Below are 17,224 nucleotides of genomic sequence, written 5' to 3' on the forward strand. Positions count from 1 at the left end.
ACCTCTATCATATCCCCCCTTAGTCGCCTCTTTTCCAAGCTGAAAAGTCCCAGTCTTATTAATCTCGCCTCATACGGAAGCCGTTCCAGACCCCTAATCATTTTTGGTTTCAGAGTAACAGCCGTGTTAGTCTGTATTCGCAAAAAGAAAAGGAGGACTTGTGGCACCTTAGAGACTAACCAATTTATTTGAGCATGAGCTTTCGTGAGCTACAGCTCACTTCATCGGATGCATCCGCTGGGAGGCTGGCTGCTCCCCGGGCTCTCGGCTCCCCACTCCCCACCAGGAGCACAGCAGAGAGCGAGGAGCCGGAAGCTCCATGCAGCCAGGCTCCCAGCGGGGAGCTGGGTGAGCACAGCTCAACTCGGAGCAGGCAGCGGAGAGCCAGGACCCAGGGGGTAGCCCCTCTTTCAGCATGGAGTGGGGAGCCAGGCAGGTGCAGCCCAGCTGGGACTGGGGAGCAGGGCTGGCCTTACCGTGAGGTGAACTGAGGTGGCTGCCTCAGGTGCCAGACTGGGGGCTGGGGTGGGGGGGGGCACCACTGGGACCCAGAGTGTAGAAAATTGTGTCTGCTGCTGGTGCGTCTGTATTGTCTCTGCTCTAGACGCACAGAGAGGGGGGAGCGCTGTGCTGGAGGAAGGAGGGCACAAGAGACAGAACAGGCTTGTGGAGGAAGGTATAACCCAGTGTGGATTAGCATGGCAGAACCCAGCCCTACTGCATCAGGAGGTTTTTGTAAGCTAGCTTCCATCCTCAGCCAATGTGAAAAACAACATTTTCCGTGGAGGAAAGGGGAGTTTCCGGTTAAAACCAAGTTCCACCGCAGCCTAGCATTAATCTCAAGAGAACATGCATTCAGGCTCCCTTTGTACTCTGTGTGGCAGGAGATTTTGTCATTTGGGATTAACCAAAAGATTCTAATTTTAATTAGAAATCTTTTTCTCCATGCTAAGCAGTCCCCTGCTGCACTCCTAAGCTCCGGGTGGCCTCGTCTGGATGGGGAGAAAGGTTCTCCCTTAACACAAGCTAAAACCTCGTGGAGACAAGGTAGGTCATATTTTTCACATTACTTGTTAGGCTCCTCCACAGGCTTTAACTTGACCTGCTAACAACTCATGTGAAAACTACACACTGCCTTGTCTTCGCTCGGATTTTACCTCAAGTTAGTTAACTCAAGTTCTAGGTCCAGTGTTCTTTAACCTCTTCAGTAATGACCTGGGCGTAGGTGTGGAGAGCATACTGATCACGTTTGCAGATGACACAAAGCAAGGAGGGGAGGGTTGAGGCACTTTGGAGGATAAAGCTAAAATTCAGAGGGATCTTGCTAAATTGGAGAACTGGGCTATAGACAACAAGATGAAATTCAACAAAGACAAATCTAAGGTGCTACACATAGGGAAGAACAACGAAATGCACAAATACAGAATGGGGGATAACTGGCTTGGCAGCAGCACGGCTGAGAAGGATCTGGGAGTTGTGGTGGATCCCAACCTCCACAGGAGTCAGCAATGCGATGCTGTTGCAGAAAAAGCAAATGCAATTTTAGGTTGCATTAACAGAGGCACGGCATGCAAGTCACAGGAGGTGACAGTACTGCTCTACTCGGTGCTGGGTAGGCGTCAGCTGAAGTACTGTGTCCAGTTTTGGTCACCAATGTATAGAAAGGATGTAGAGAAACTGGAGAGTATCCAGACGTGAACACAGATGATCAGAGGGATGGAATGCAACGCAAGGCGTCTGAGCAAAGACTGAAGGAACTGGGTATTTTGATTTGGAAAAGAGGAGACTACGGGGGGACATGACAGCGGTCTTCAAACACTTGAAAGGTTGACTTAAAAAAGATGGAGAAAAGTTGTTCTCTTTTGCCACAGACGGCAGGACGAGAGGCGATGAGTTCAAACTACAGCACCGCAGATTCAGATTAAATCGCAGGACAAACTTCCCAACTGTAAGAACAGTAGGACAATGGAACAGATGCCTAGGGAGGTTGTGGAAGCTCCTTCGCTGGAGGGTTTCAAGGGCTAGCCGACTGTCTGGGATGGTTTAGACACAGCAAACCTGGCATCTTGGCAGGGGTTAGACTAGATGACCCTTGTGGCCCTTTCTAACTCGATGGTTCTATGAGTTAACATCCCTCTTCTGCAGTGACGACAAGGCCGTAAGGGTTGCCTCCTGGCCCTCACTCAGGTAGCTCCAGCCAGGCCTTTCCCTCTGGCTGGTGTGGGGGAGGATGCTTCCTGATGCCGCCCTGACCCTGGATCCTCTCTGGATCTTCCACAGGTCTCTTTCTGCCCTTTACCCTCCTATCAGGGCCCCAGGCACCAGCTCTCCCAGAGCGAGGGAGCTCTACCAGCCCCTTACAAGACTCTGGGCCTCTCCCACCAGCCCCCTATGTCTTTCTTTTTTAGTATGACACTTAACTGGGAGGAGTGGTAGATACGCTGGAGGGTAGGGATAGGATACAGAGGGACCTAGAGAATTTGGAGGATTGGGCCAAAAGAAACCTGATGAGGTTCAACAAGGACAAGTGCAGAGTCCTGCACTTAGGACGGAAGAATCCAATGCACCGCTACAGACTAGGGACCGAATGGCTCGGCAGCAGTTCTGCAGAAAAGGACCTAGGGGTGACAGTGGACGAGAAGCTGGATATGAGTCAGCAGTGTGCCCTTGTAGCCAAGAAGGCCAATGGCATTTTGGGCTGTATAAGTAGGGGCATTGCCAGCAGATCGAGGGACGTGATTGTTCCCCTCTATTCGACATTGGTGAGGCCTCATCTGGAGTACTGTGTCCAGTTTGGGCCCCACACTACAAGAAGGATGTGGAAAAATTGGAGAGAGTCCAGCGGAAGGGAACAAAAATGATTAGGGGAGCGGAACACATGATTTATGAGGAGAGGCTGAGGGAACTGGGATTGTTTAGTCTGCAGAAGAGAAGAATGAGGGGGGATTTGATAGCTGCTTTCAACTCCCTGAAAGGGGGTTCCAAAGAGGATGGATCTAGACTGTTCTCAGTGGTAGCAGATGACAGAATGAGGAGTAATGGTCTCAAATTGCAGTGGGGGAGGTTTAGGTTGGATATTAGGAAAAACTTTTTCACTAGGAGAGTGGTGAAGCCCTGGAATGGGTTACCTAGGGAGATGGTGGAATCTCCTTCCTTAGAAGTTTTTAAGGTGAGGCTTGACAATGCCCTGGCTGGGATGATTTAATTGGGGATTGGTCCTGCTTTGAGCAGGGGGTTGGACTAGATGACCTCCTGTGGTCCCTTCCAACCCTGATCTTCTATGATTCTATGATTCTGAGCCCCTTGTCTCCCCGCTGTGGTACAGCAGGCTCCATTTTACAAGCAGACCTGCCCCTACCCCAGGCTACCATCATGCGATGTCTGATGCAGCCAGCATCCCAAACCCATCACCTGGGGGTTGGGGGGGAGATGGGGGCTAACGGCACATTGATGGGGCTGAGCCCAAATCCCCTAAAAGGGCCAGCCCGCGCCGTGACACCACCCACCTGGCAGGCTGCCGGGAGTCAGGCCGTGCTGTCCCAGGGCGATGCTGGAGAAGTGCACAGAGATGCCATGGGCTAGGGGAGGCGGTGGAAGCAGTATTATGTGTAACTGTGGCCCCCCCTTCCCTCCCCCTCAGCACAACTCCCTGCTGAAGCGCTGGCCTGATCGCTGTCTTCTCAGGACTTCAAAAAAGAAAAGTATTGCACAGCCCAGCCCCTGCCTGAAGGGGTTAACGACAGCGGCCAGTCAGCCCAGAGAGTCCCAGACAATTTCTTAGTGAGCGACCGTTTAACACACACACAGACCCTCGCAGGCAGGATGTGGGATACTTTTCAGTCCCTTCAGCAGCACGGGTAGGCAATAAATCTGCGGGGTTCCTTACGGAGACTCCCGGGGCTGTTGCTGTTACATGTGTTTCAGTGCAAGGTTACAGCACAACACTCACTTGTGGAGTTTCAGCCACACCTTCAGAGCATTCCCCTCTGAGCTCTGGCAGATCATTTCTCAGTCTCTGGGGCCGCGGGGGGCTCCAAACGTATGTGTCCCCCCTCGGGAGTCTCCGGGGCCTGAGGAGAATGGCGGCCTCTCCATCCCCGCCCAGCGCCTCGGAGTCTCCTCAGCAAACACCAGTCCAAAGATGCGTGCGGCCAGCAGCACTTCCCGTCCCACGGCTAACAGACACCAGACAACCGTCTCCTCGTCGTTCAGTGAGATGGGGAATCCGGAGCCCGTTTCCAAGGTGGCTCGGGAACTGGGATGCAGCCTTCACAGCTCTTGGTCCCGCATGGATCAGCCACCAAGCCCCAGGGCTGCCCCCAGCTCCCATGTCTGAGCCTTTCCCCCCTGAGCTCTGGCCGGCTCAGCTCTCGGGGAATGTGTGGAACCTGCAAGGCTGCTTGCCCTTCCTGAAACTTCCCATACAGCCTCAGAGACGGCTACCGAGAGGGCACAGGCTTCCCTAGGCCCAGCCCCACCGCTGCATGACCTCCGACAGCCAACCGCACACGCAGCGCATGGGGGTGATGCCTTTACGCTCTCTCCAGAGCACCACCCACAAGAGGGTGCCATAAAAAGCTGGGGGGCTGGAACAATGTGTATAGTGGGGGTGCTGAGAGCCACTGGACCCAACTGTGAACCCTGTATGTGATGGAAACCGCTTCCAGCCATGGGGAGCGGCAGCCCCCCTAGATCCAGCCCCAGAGCGCTGTCTTCCTCTTCCCTCACGCCTCCTCCCCACATCGAACCACCTCTCCTCTCCACCCCCTCCTTCTCCATCCACCCGTCTCTCGCCTCCCCCACTCCTTCTCCCTCCAACCACCGTTCCCCTCTCTTCCCCCTCCTATCACCTCCTGGCAAGGTTCCTTCCCCACTCTAAACTCCAGGGTACAGATGTGGGGACCTGCATGAAAACCCCCCTAAGCTTACGTTTACCAGCTTTGGTTAAAACTTCCCCGAGGTACAAACTATTTTACCTTTTGCCCTTGTACTTTATTGCTGCCACCACCAAGCGTCTAACAGATATATAACCGGGAAAGAGCCCGCTTGGAAATGTCTTTCCCCCTAGAATCCTCCCCAAACCCTACACCCCCTTTCCTGGGGAAGGCTTGATAAAAATCCTCACCAATTTGCATAGCTGAACACAGACCCAAACCCTTGGATCTTAAGAACAATGAAAACGCAATCAGGTTCTTAAAAGAAGAATTTTAATGAAAGAAAAAGTAAAAGAATCACCTCTGTAAACTCAGGATGGTAAATACCTTACCGGGTAATTAGATTCAAAACAGAGAATCCCTTAAGTTACAAAAAGACACAAAAACAGGAATCTACATTCCATTCAGCACAGCTTATTTTCTCAGCCATTTAAACAAAACAGAATCTAACGCAGATCTAGCTAGATTGCTTACTAAGTTCTCAGACTCCATTCCTGTTCTGACCCCGGCAAAAGCATCACACAGACAGAGAGAGACTTTGTTTCTCTCCCCCTCCAGCTTTTGAAAGTATCTTGTCTCCTCATTGGTCATTGTGGTTAGGTGCCAGCGAGGTTATCCCAGCTTCTTACCCCTTTACAGGTGAAAGGGTTTTTCCTCTGGCCAGGAGGGATTTCGAAGGTGTTTACCCGTCCCTTTATATTTATGACACCTCCCCTCCCCGCTTCCCCATCCAACCGCCTCTCCTCTCCACCCCTCCCCTCCCTTCCCCCATCCAACCGCCTCTGTCTTCCCTTCCCCCTCCTTCCCCCATCCAATTACCTCCCCTCCCCCTCCTTCCCCATCCAACCGCCTCTCCCCTCCTCTCCCTTCCCCTCCCCCTGCCCCTCCCCCCCTGTCCCATCCAATCACCTCTCCCCTCCCCTCCCTCCCTCTCCTTCCCCCTCCAACCGCCCCTCCCACACCCACTTCTTCTCCCTCCAACCGCCTCTCCCCTACACCCACATCCTTCCTCCCCATCCTTCCCATCCTTCCTCACCTCATCTTCTTCCCCTCCCCCATGGTTCCCGAAAGGGTGGGGGTGCAGGGCTGTCAGAGGAGAAGAACAGGGGATGCTGGCTGAGCGGGGAAGTTGGACCAGGAACCTGCGGGGGTTGCTGGCCAACCGTGGGGAAGCTCAAGTCACCTCTTACCGACCTGCTTGTTTTGGGGTGGCTTGGGCTTGTTTTTGAAAGGCAGGGTCACATATTTATCTCGTGATATTTGGCAACTTTGGTTGGCTTTTACCCGTCTGCCTTGAGGTGAAAGGCTCTGTAGGCCTTTACCAAAGCCCTGATCCACCCTGATCCCCCTCCTATTTCCTTAAAATGGTAAATACATGGGGGAAACTGAGGCACAGACAGGTGAGGTAACTTGCCCAAGGTCTCCCAGTGAGTCAGGAGTAGAGGAAGAAATAGAAACCAGGAGTCCCGATAGCCAGGTCTTGTCAGGGACCAGACCAGCAGGGACAGCGGCTGGCCGGCTCTCTGAATAACCTCCCTGCTAGACAACCTATAAGGCCACCTGCTGTGCCTGGGACCTGCCGGAGGAGCCACAGCGCTGGCCGGCTGCCGGCTCACCAGGCCTGCTTAGACGCCTGGCACCCAGATGAGCTCACTGGCTGCTCAATGTGTATGTTGCCCATGGCAGCTGTGCTTCCCCGTCGTCCAGTCCCTGCTCCAGCCGGCTTCCAGGCCCTGCTCCTGCTCTGCTCCAGCCCCTGCTCCCCTTCGGCTTCAGACGTCTGGTTTGATGCCCAGCCCTGCCTCTGCCTCACTCACTGCTTGGCCCCTCACTTCTGGCTTCGGCTTCTGTCTCTCTGGTACTGATCCCGGGCTCCACCTCTGGCTGAGGACTCTGCTGTACCCCCACCCTGGCTCTGGCATTTGGCTTCTGACCCTGGGCCCATTTCCTGGATGCTGCCCATGCTAGACCCAGCTCGAGCCCGTTGGCTGAAGTCTCACTTCCACCACGAGGCCTGACCACACATGGCCCAGCTGGTGACAAGGTGGCTCTCACCACCAGGCATCCTCCCCATTTCTATTTCTGGGCCAGGGCTGCGTCAGAGGGAGGCTCTAACCCAGCAGGCCGCTGAAAGGATCTACCTGCCAGCGATCGGGGCTCGGCTCAGCGCGAAGGCAGGAGAATGGAGAGGGAGAATAACTATGAGAACCTGGAGATGATGGAAGCTGCTCCCCAGCCAAAAGGTAAGCACAAGAGGCTGCACCGGACCCTGGACTCCCGATGGCCTTTCCTGGGCTTTGTGGTCTCTGCATCAGCGCTCTGGGCAGCGATCGCTTGCTCCAGTGACCACGTTCCCAGAGCTCAGCCTTGTGCTGGCTGGACAGCACCACGGGCAGTGGGCGAGGGTACTCGGTCAGTCCTTCCCAGTCGTTCTCTCCCCTGCCAGTCCCCAACGGGAGAAGGGCACAGGGAGGAGAGATGGGAGTCCCTGCATCTGTAAACTGTGAACAAAGTACATTAGTGACAGGCAGCTTCACCCTTTGGTTAGAGTGAGAGAAGCCACTTCTGCAATGTAAGGGGATTATCTGGGCACCTGAGTCTTGTCTTCTGGTTCCAGGAACCACACCCCATGGGGGAGCACTGCGAGCGAATGGCTGAGGCCCACAGACAGGGAGGGGGTGCAGCAGGCTGAGACTTTCAGGGAGAGGAGAATCTGACAGTCTTGCATCTCCAAGCAGCTGCTGTTCAGCTTGGGGAGACCAAATCCAGAGCACACAGAGCACACTTACTTCTGTCAGCACATAGATCCTGGCTCGAATGCAGCTCTAGTCTTCTCCCTTTAATGTGCAGGGGAGACACAGACTTCTGGCTTTGCCCTGTGAGCCACCCCTTGGCTGCCTTGCAGTGAGGAGCCCAGCATCCTGGGGATGGGTTATTAGACAGGGATGCTGTAGAAAGGCCCTTCTGAGCACACTGCTGCTGTCAGCCCCACTTTTCTCCTGCAAAGAATCATTTCCCCTCATTTCACTGCCTCCTTGTTTTGATATTTCATAAATTGTTTCAGGTTCCTTTTCTCATTTAAAAATACTCCTTTGGGCATGGACTTCACAAGCCCTAAACTTCCCTCTCAAGAAAGGCTTAGGCAGGGGGAAAAGCCTGCTTCCAGCTCTCTCTCACAGGATGCCTGCCTGGCGCTACCGTCACCCCCGATGTAGGGAGGGTGGCTTTTCAGATTCAAGTTCAGGTCGGTTCTGACCTTATTTGGCCTGATTCTGCTGTTGCTGTTAACCACAGTCAGGGAACAGGAGGCTGAACAGTGATTAGATTTGGGGGATGGAGTTTCCGTGGTCACTGGCATTTGAGCTGTCACTTTCCACGGATATGCTTCTTCTTCTCCTTCAAGGAAATCCTACCGAGACATCGGTCCCTTGGCGGCGCGGGGCGGGGCGGATCGTTACTGCTGTCCTTCTGCTCCTGACGCTTGTGGCCCTGGCCAGCTCCCTCCTTGCTGTGACGCTTCTATGTAAGTTCAGCTGCGGCTCCAAGGCCCACGTTGGCCAACTTCCATACAGGCCAGCTGGCTCAACTGGGGGGCGGGGCACCCCCACATTTCAGCAGAATGTCGACTGTGTTTCCAGTCTGTCCCTCCAAATAAATCTCCTACTCCAGGGAGTTTGAATGGAATTGAAAGATCTTGTCCTACTGGTTTGATATGAGCACAAACCTTCCAAGTCTAACGATGGTCAAGCACTGGCCCAGGTCACCTAGGGAATCCCCATCACTGGAGATTTCAAGAAGAGGTTAGACAACCACCTATTAGGGATGGTCTAGGTGTACTTCATCCTGCCTGAACTTCACCTCTGTGACTTCAGATCACATGTGGCAGCCCCACATGCTCAACCTGCGCTCTGAGGGTCAAGCTGGGTCCTTTCCTGACCACATAGCACCAGCATGAGCCTCAGCCCCAGGTGTCCTCATGGCACAATTGAAATGCCTGCCCTACGGAGAGACTGGATGGCCCAGAGCTTCGGGCACTTGTCTGGGGCTCCGATTGCTGGGTTTAATTCCCTGCCCTGGAGCCAGCAAACAGAGCTGAAATCAGGGGAGTTTGAGTGGAGAGCTCTTGGAGGAGAGGGGAGACAAGCCCCTGTTCCTTAGGGGCAGTGAGTGGCATCGACGACTGGTGCTCCAGGTCACTGCTCTGGGCAGTGCAGCAGCTGCCTGAGAGAACCTGGCTGGGGGCGTGGCGCCGGGCCGCCCCCACCATGGCCTGGCTGCTGGGGACAGGCGCCGAGGGAGCCGGAAACGTGCCAGGGGGAGAGGGGACTCCAGCTTGCTCGATCCCTGTCCCTGGTAGCCGGGCCTTGGTGGGGCAGCCCCGCCACCTCCTAAGCAGGCTGTCTCAGGCAGTCGCTGCGCCGCACAGAGCAGCGACCACAAGCCGCCAATATGATAAGTGGCTGGTCCTGCCCCTTCCACTCCCTGCCCGGGCCCGGCTGCCAGGGACGGGGCCGATTACGCTGGGGTCAGTATCAGCGGGAGAAGGACAGAGCCCCTCTTCCTCCTCCCCACCCCCGGCATGCCAAGCAGAAATCTGGGGGGTGCTTCACCCTGCACACGCACCCCTGTGCGTCACCTCTGGAGAGTGGGTTCTTGAGAGTTTGCTGGCTGGTTTGTTGCGTTCAGTTTGCAGAGGCTGGTACGGGCAGTGCGCTGAGAGATGCAGAGCCTTTGATCAGATCAGATCAGGGCGGGGCTTCCCTGACTAGGAGGCCTATAAATGCAAGCAATGGAGTGGCAAAGAAGTCAGCAAACAACTGGAGACAGGGGAGTTAGAGTGCACGGTTTTAAGGAGAGTTTGTGGGAGGGGCAGTGGCGTTCTGTAGGGCCCACGCTTTCCTGGCTGTGAGAGCTGACAGATTTCTCCACCAAATAGTCACCAAACCAAGAAGAGGTGATGCCATTTTAGATTGGTGTTGGTGAGTCGGGAGGACATCCAGAGAAGAACTGGTTGTAGGGGACAACCTTGGTTCGTGTGATCATGAGCTAATTCAGTTTCAACTAAATGGAAGGATAAACAAAACTAGGTCTGCAACTAGGGGCCTTGATTTCAAAAGGGCAAACTTTAAAATATTAAGGCAATGAACTAGGGGAGTGGACTGGGCTGAAGAACTCAAGGATCTGAAAGGGGGGGAGGAAAAAAGTGATCTGGGAAACTACAGACCTTTTAGTTTGACCTCAATTGTCTGCTAGGTCTTCGAACGAATGTGGAAGGAGAAAGTAGTTAGGGGCATAGAGGTTAACGGTAATTGGAATAAAATACAACACAGTTTTACAAAAGGTAGATCGTGCCAGTCCAACCTTCTCTTTCTTTGAGAAGAGGACTGATTTTTTAGAGAAAGGAAATGCAGTAGATCTCATCTATCTGGATTTCAGTGGCATTTGATACAGTTCCACATGGGGAATTATGAGTCAAATTGGAGAAGATGGGATTAATATTGCTGTTAATCCCTACGTGCATGACCTTGCACTTTGCACTACTGAATTTCATCCCATTTCTGCTACTCCAGGTTTCAAGGTTGTCCAGCTCTACTCGTAGGAGATTCTGGTGCTCCTCCACCATGGCAATACCTCCCAACTTGGTGTCATCTGCAGAGTTCATTAGCGTATTCCCGCTTTTTTTGCCAAGGTCTTTAATGAAAACATTAAATAAGATTTGTCCCAAGACCAATTCCTGAGGAACTCCACTAGTAACCTCCCTCCAGCCTGACAGTTCACCTTTGAGCATGACCCGTTGTAGTCTCCCATTTAACTGGGTCCTGATCCACCTTTCAATGGGGTCGGGAAGGAATTTTCTCCCAAATCAGATTGGCAGAGACCCTGAGGTTTTTTGCCGTCCTCTGCAGCATGGGACACGGGTCACTAGCAGGTCTGAACTAGTGTAAATGGTGGATTCTCTGTAACTTGAAGTCTTTAAATCAGTAACTCAGGCAGAGGTTAAGGGCCTATTACAGGAATGGGTGGGTGAGGTTCTGTAGTCTGCAGGAGGTCAGATTATGATCATGATGGGCCCTTCTGGCTGTAAGGTCTATGAGAGCTGTCTCTGCCTCAGTTCTCCACCTGTAAAATGGGGGGAGGAGACTTCCCTACTTCACAGGGGTGTTGTGTGACATTAAATAATATATTAAAGACTGTGAGGTGCTCAGATACGGCAGTGAAAGGAGCCAGAGACGTACGATGGATCGCAGGAAAGATTCTGCAGACAGCACTCAGATCACAAGTCTGTTGATGCACGAGCTGGGAGAGAAGCTGGTTCCCTGGGGCATCGCTGTGTTGGCCCTGCAGCTCTCAGGGGAGTGAAAGGCTGATTTTTAGGGACAGATGCTCTGCAGGTGTAAATTGAAGGAGCTCCTCTGAAGTCAGATTTACACCATCTGAGCAGCTGGCCATCAGCCTTGCAAGCCCAGATCCTCAGAGGCATTTGGGCTTCTGGTTTCCATTGAAATCCCTGGGAGTTTGTTGCTTGAACACCTTGAAGGGTCTGGGCCTAAAGGTAGCAGACAGGCCCCTGAGAAACACCAGGAGCAGAGCGGTCAGGATCGTTAATAAGCACTTGGACTGCCAGTGCCCTGAAGCTGCACCCAGGTCCTGCTTTCCATAGCGCTAGGTGCTGCAAAAACACACAGTAAAATGAGGCCACAGACTCACAGATCCATAAGGTCAGAAGGGACCGCAAGGGCCTCCAGTCTAACCCCCTGCCAAGATGCAGGAGCTGTTGTGTCCGACCCATCCCAGACAGACGGCTCCAGCCTCCTTTTGGAAACCTCCCAGGAAGGAGCTTCCACAACCCCCCTAGGCGTCCGTTCCATCGTCCTGCTGGTCTCACAGTCAGGAAGTTTGTCCTGAGATTTAATCTCAATCTGCAATGCTGGAGTTTGTAGCTCCCTGCTCCAGGGAGCTGACGCCCTATGTTAAGACGGTGTAACATACACCAGGAGAGAGCCCCAAAGGGGCCTTGGCTTTGCCCGTGTCCCTCCTCGGGAGGGAAGCTTTCCAAGATTAAAATAAAAGAAGTCCTAGAGAACAGGCTCGCACTCGGAGCATATTCCTTCTCTGGACGTGGCTGGTCTCCAGCCGCAGTTCAGTTCGGTCGCTGACCCGCAGACATGTGATTTCTAGATTTCCGGGCACAGAGCAAGCTGCAAGCGGTTGAAGAAGCGGTGCAGAAGCTCCAAGTCTCTCTGCGGCCTGACAACGCCTTGGATACGTCAGCAAAGGAATCGGACAGTAAGTCGCAGGACGAGGGTCTCAGGCATCAGGGTCAGCTCCCCTCCCTTGGCCTGGAAGCTGAGCACTCTCCTGCCGAGAGGTATGGTGGGTGCCTGGCATCCTCCTACTCCCCTCCATATACTTCCCTGCCAGGTGGTCCCGTCCCCCTGTCTAATGAGCTGCTGCTCTGCACATTCCTCTGCCAACGGAGGCTCTGTTCCCAGGGGTGGGGGGCTGCTCCAGGTTCCCTCCTAGCGCCCTTCCTGGCAGTGGCAGGCTGGCTGCATCCGTCCCATGCTCCTAAGCAGTTTGCCTAGTGGTCAACGTCTTCCGTCCTGTCCCTGTTGCTTCCTTCGCTCCATAGTTTTCACCAGGGCCCCCGTAGTGTCAGGACTGCATTCGCGGGAAAGACAGATGCAGCTCATGAGACACACAGGGCCCAGTTCAGACCCTGGGGTAAGCAGGACGCCCGTGGAGCTGCGCTCGTGGGTCTCAGCGTGTCCCCTACCCCAGTCCCCAGTCCCCGAGCCCTTCCCATGCAGCCACCGTAATTTGGGTAACTGCCACAGTCTCATTGCTGGAGGCAGGGCGCCCTCTTGTGGCCACGTGTCACAACTGTCTGTCGATTGGGCACAGGGCTGGACGTACAAACCGGGCTATGGATCAGGATATTCAGCGTCCAACCAGAAGATGGGCCTGAACTAAAACCCGGGCACAGAGCACACCCGAAAGCTGGGCTGTTGAAAATCCCGGCCTGGAGCCCAGTGCCATGGCTCAGGTCCGTGGATGTTCCTGCAGCCCCAGCTGTGCCACATGCCGCAGGTGACCCACTCACGGCTCACAAGGTAGGAGCGAATGGGGCGGAGGAGGCTGGGTAGGTTGGGGGTACCGGGCTAGAGTTCAGGAGAGCTGGGTTCAATTCCCAGCTCTGCTGCAAACTTCCTGTGTGACCTTGGGCCCGTCTTCCTGCACCTCAGTTTCCCAGCAGGAAAATCATCCTTTATTTCTCCCACCTAGAGTCTATTTTGACTGTGAGCTGCTGAGAGCAGGGACGGTCCCCTCCTGTCTGTACAGCGCCTGGCACACAGGGGCCTGCAGGTGCTGCTCTACTACCTGTGCTGGTAATCAAGCGTTCTGCATCTCCACTGAAGTCGCTGTGACTTTCTTCTAGGTCTGCAGCTCCTGGACGAAGCGCTGGCAGGAGTCCGGATGCTGAAAGACCAGCTGGGTCACGTCAGTGCAGCGTATGGAGAAATCCAGACCCGTCTGGACAACGTCAGCGCAGCGTATGGAGAAATCCAGACCCGTCTGGACGACGTCAGCGCAGCGCGAGCAGCAGTGCAGGGTCGCTGCAGTAAGTACTAGCTGCAGAGCCGGCTGGTGCCGTCTCTCCTGGGGCTGAGGCTAAACGGAGCATTTCAGCTCCAAGGCTGTCAGCGCAGCGCCTTCCACCAGCACCGAGTTCTCGTTCATTAAAAATCACCTGTGGCTGCACCTGTGCCCACACCGTGGTGATCAGATTGCAGTTAACTTACGCCCTGGGCCTCGTTAGCCTAACGGGAGCACCCAGCTACCAGCTCTTCTTAGATGCTCCAAACCTGTCAGGTCACAGGCGAAAAGTGATGCTGGCATTTCAGTGTATGGGGCGTTACTTTCACCAAGCCAGCGCCCCCTGCAGGGTGTGCGGGGGGGTGCCAAAGTGTGAAAGACCCGAGACCTTCACCACTTATAATCACTGAAAATTGTTGATACAGAACCAGGGGATGTTCCACCTTGGGCAGCTACATTCCCCCTCCTGAATTCCCCCTGCCAGCTCAGCTGAACAATGAGTCTCCCTTTCCCATTACAGCCCTGCTGCTCTGCACTGGGACCAGTGCCCATGGTCCAGCCCAGATGCAGCTGCACCCCTGGTGTCTGCTTTCTGCAGTTCTCTTTGGGATCCTTCCTAGGGCCATGAAAGTTATCCACTGTGGTGCTGGAGAAACAGGATTCAGAAGTTCCCTGAGCTTGGGGCAGTTGAAGGGGAATGCAGCACTAGAATCCCTGAGCTCCTGAGTGTGTCCCTGTGACTTTAGCCCAGGTTTCTCACCTCAGTCTCTGCTCCTAGGTCATGTGCTGACAAAGCTTTCCAGAGGCTGGAGGTTTCATGGTGGGAACCTCTATTACTTTTCACAAGAAAAAAAGCCGTGGGACGAGGCCGAGCAGTTCTGTGTGTCTCAGGACTCGCACCTGACCTCTGTCTCCTCCCAGGTGGAACAGGTGAGTGAGGGAACCTCCTAGGGGCTTGGATAATGGGTCAGTGCCTTGTTTCGTACCAGAAGAAGGTGGAAGGTGGCAGCTGAGTTTGCAAACCATTGGAGAGGATGCCAAGCCTTGGAACCTGACTCAGGGGATTCACCCATCAGTTTAAAAGCAGAGATGGGGCAGAGGAACAGTGCCAGGATCAGAGTCTGGGGTACCAGGGGAGGGGGATTTGGGGTCAGGCTCATTTCTGATTTTCCCTGCTTCCAATGTAGCATTTTCTGCAACCCCACTGACTTTCCCAGTGAGGACCCGCTTTGATCCCTCCTCCCAGTCCTGAGCTCCTGCTGGGCAATCTAGAAGCCTGTATCTGGAAGGCTTGTGAGCAAGGGGCCATGCACCTCTCAGAGAATCCTCTCTCCCCACGTGCCCACGGTAGCTCTCACCCCAGGCCTCTGGAGCACTTTCTGAGGAGGAAAATCCCACCCTCCTGCAGGGCCAGACTTTGCACCCAGTTCTCTGCTCCTAGCTTTGCTGACTCCAAGGGCAGGGGGCCGATGTGAACTCCGAGGTGCCCGTCAGTAACTGCCACACGCAGCTCAGAGGCGGCCGTGGTGGGGAGCGTTCTGAGACAGGTCGCTGTTGTTAGCCCCATTCGGATACAGATGCAGACACAGAGCTGCTCCAGGATTCCCTCGGGGTTGCCCAGCTAGTCACTGTCAGCGTTTGGGGCTGGACACCATGTCTCCCGCTGCCCAGTGCCCTGTTCACATCACCGGACGCCCTTTCCTCTCGCCCAAAATCTGCTCAGCCCAGGCAGCTGTGGCTGCATCCTGCAGCCTCTCTTGAGTGACCTGGACACGCTGCAAACTGTGTCATGCAGGAGTTTCTCTCCAACGAGAGCAAGGGAGAAAGTCACTGGATTGGACTCACCGACCGGGGGACAGAAGGCATCTGGCGCTGGGTGGATGGCACAGAATTCAGAGCAGACGCAAGCAGGGAGTGAGTAAAGCTGGAGATACGTGATTATTTATTACATGTTTGGTCACCAGCTCTTTCAGGCAGCGTCTTTACGGCCCCTTGCGTCTATGCAGCACCCAGCACAGTGGGCCCGATCCTGAGGGAGGCCCCTGGGCACTGCTACCCAACAGCAATTAATCCTCTCAGGAAATTCTACTAATGCCCCTTTGCTTAGAGCAGGAGCCTAAACACGGAGTGTGTGTTCAGTGCCCACTGAGACCAAGGGCCAGAGCCTCACCTGGGGTAACTTGGCATTGACTTGAATGAACCACATCCATTTACACCAGCTGAGGATCTGGCCCCAAGTCAACTCAGTACAGCCAGGTCAGTCTGGCGTGAGCGGCAGGGTTCAGCGCTCTCCTTGGGATTGCTCTGCGCTCTCCCCTCTCTCCGGCTGGGGAAGGGGAGGCTGTAGGGCCCGGGGGCCTGGCCGGAGCCAGCTGCAGTCGGTGCAGTGACCTCAGTGGGCTGTGGACGCGTCCCATAACCAGGGCCATGGAGAAGTTAATGAATGACCCCTGCTGCCCTCTCTCTCCGTTCCTGCGTTCTCACCTCGGGGTGTTCCTGGGACGTGCTGGGCCACGTGCTTTGGTTCTGGGCGCTGAGATCTGAGCTGCTGCTGCTCAGCGTTTGGAGCCACAAACTGACTTTGGCTCTTTGCTGGCCCATCAGGCGCAGGGCAGTTGCTACCCCTTCTCCTCAGAATCCCTTCGTTACCATGGCCACGAGTGCTGTGGAGAACCCTGAGGGGTGGCCGGGGGTGGATCGCGTCACCGCGTCATTTCTGGGTGTCGTGGTCCCCTGCCAACAACAGAGTCCACAGAGCAGAACTGAGCTCAGGAATTGGCTGTGGTTCTCCACTGAGACATTAACACTCTGATCTGTAGGTTCTGGGAGGAGAATCAGCCAGACAACTGGCATCAGGGGACAGGAGGCAGAGAAGACTGTGTGGAGATCCGCCCAAGCAAGCTGAATTTGTGGAATGATGCCAACTGCACTCTGCCTTCTAGGTGGATTTGTAAGCAGGCCCATGGACAGGCTGGGCTGTGACATGCGGGTCCCAGCACCTCAGAAAGTGCCTTAATTTCCAAGCTATGGAGCACGTTTTCCAGCCACCTGCCGATGAGGAGCCCTGTGCACTGGCGGGGGCCGCTTGGCATGTGCATTGCAGGGACGCTTTGTCTTGGTGTGATATTTCTGCTGTAGCAGAGACAGCTGTCCTTATGCCGCTCAGTGTGCATGGCTCTGTAATTTGTATGTTTCCAGGTCTGTCACAAAATAAAGTCCTTGGATCATAGAGTTATTGTTTCATAATCAGCCCATAAATAATTATTTGCCTGACCTGAATTTCTAATTTTTGCACCTTTTGATCAGATGTCATGATGATATCAGAACCATCTATATATACATTTAAAATGCCCAATTGTATATGGTAAGGAAGGTAAGTCGCCAAATATGTTTGGGCCACCGAGGAGATAAATTCATGCTCAACTGGGAGATTGGCTTCAACAGCCGTTCGAATTCTCCAATCCCTGCCCTGCTGTGCCATGAATTCTTGGTTTCTTTGCACCCATTCTGAAGGAAAAATGGGCCCCTTCCAAAGGAATATCTGTAAATAAGCCAGGCAAAGAGACAATCTGATTTAAGTCATTTGACTATGAGCAAATTAGTCAAATTCACTAAAAGAACATAAGGGGTTTCTATTGGCACTTAACTGCCCACATTCTCCACCAAAAATGTTATGCTTAAAAAAGCACAGG

At 54.2% G+C, this 17,224-nt stretch overlaps 1 protein-coding gene across 6 annotated transcripts; it reads left to right on the forward strand.

Moving 5' to 3' along the window:
* The first annotated feature begins 683 nt into the window (after window positions 1-683).
* Window positions 684-16,761, forward strand: LOC119566159 (C-type lectin domain family 4 member F). 6 transcript variants are annotated; one of them, XM_037898451.2, is made up of 9 exons: window positions 952-1,047; window positions 3,641-3,857; window positions 7,026-7,177; window positions 8,338-8,457; window positions 12,114-12,221; window positions 13,375-13,557; window positions 14,311-14,462; window positions 15,328-15,446; window positions 16,352-16,761. In XM_037898451.2, the coding sequence occupies exons 3-9, from the start codon at window positions 7,117-7,119 to the stop codon at window positions 16,512-16,514; spliced, it is 906 nt and encodes a 301-aa protein (XP_037754379.1). In that variant the 5' UTR covers window positions 952-1,047; window positions 3,641-3,857; window positions 7,026-7,116; the 3' UTR covers window positions 16,515-16,761. The 6 variants fall into 6 exon arrangements, with proteins under 6 accessions (XP_037754375.1, XP_037754376.1, XP_037754377.1 ...); XM_037898450.1 differs by lacking the exon at window positions 3,641-3,857 and having other exon boundaries at window positions 910-1,047; XM_037898447.2 differs by lacking the exons at window positions 3,641-3,857; window positions 7,026-7,177; window positions 8,338-8,457 and having other exon boundaries at window positions 684-1,047; window positions 13,375-13,479; window positions 13,522-13,557.
* Window positions 16,762-17,224: the final 463 nt, after the last annotated feature.

This window comes from Chelonia mydas, chromosome 4, assembly GCF_015237465.2.
Source record: "Chelonia mydas isolate rCheMyd1 chromosome 4, rCheMyd1.pri.v2, whole genome shotgun sequence".
In the NCBI taxonomy this organism is placed as follows: Eukaryota; Metazoa; Chordata; order Testudines; family Cheloniidae; genus Chelonia; species Chelonia mydas.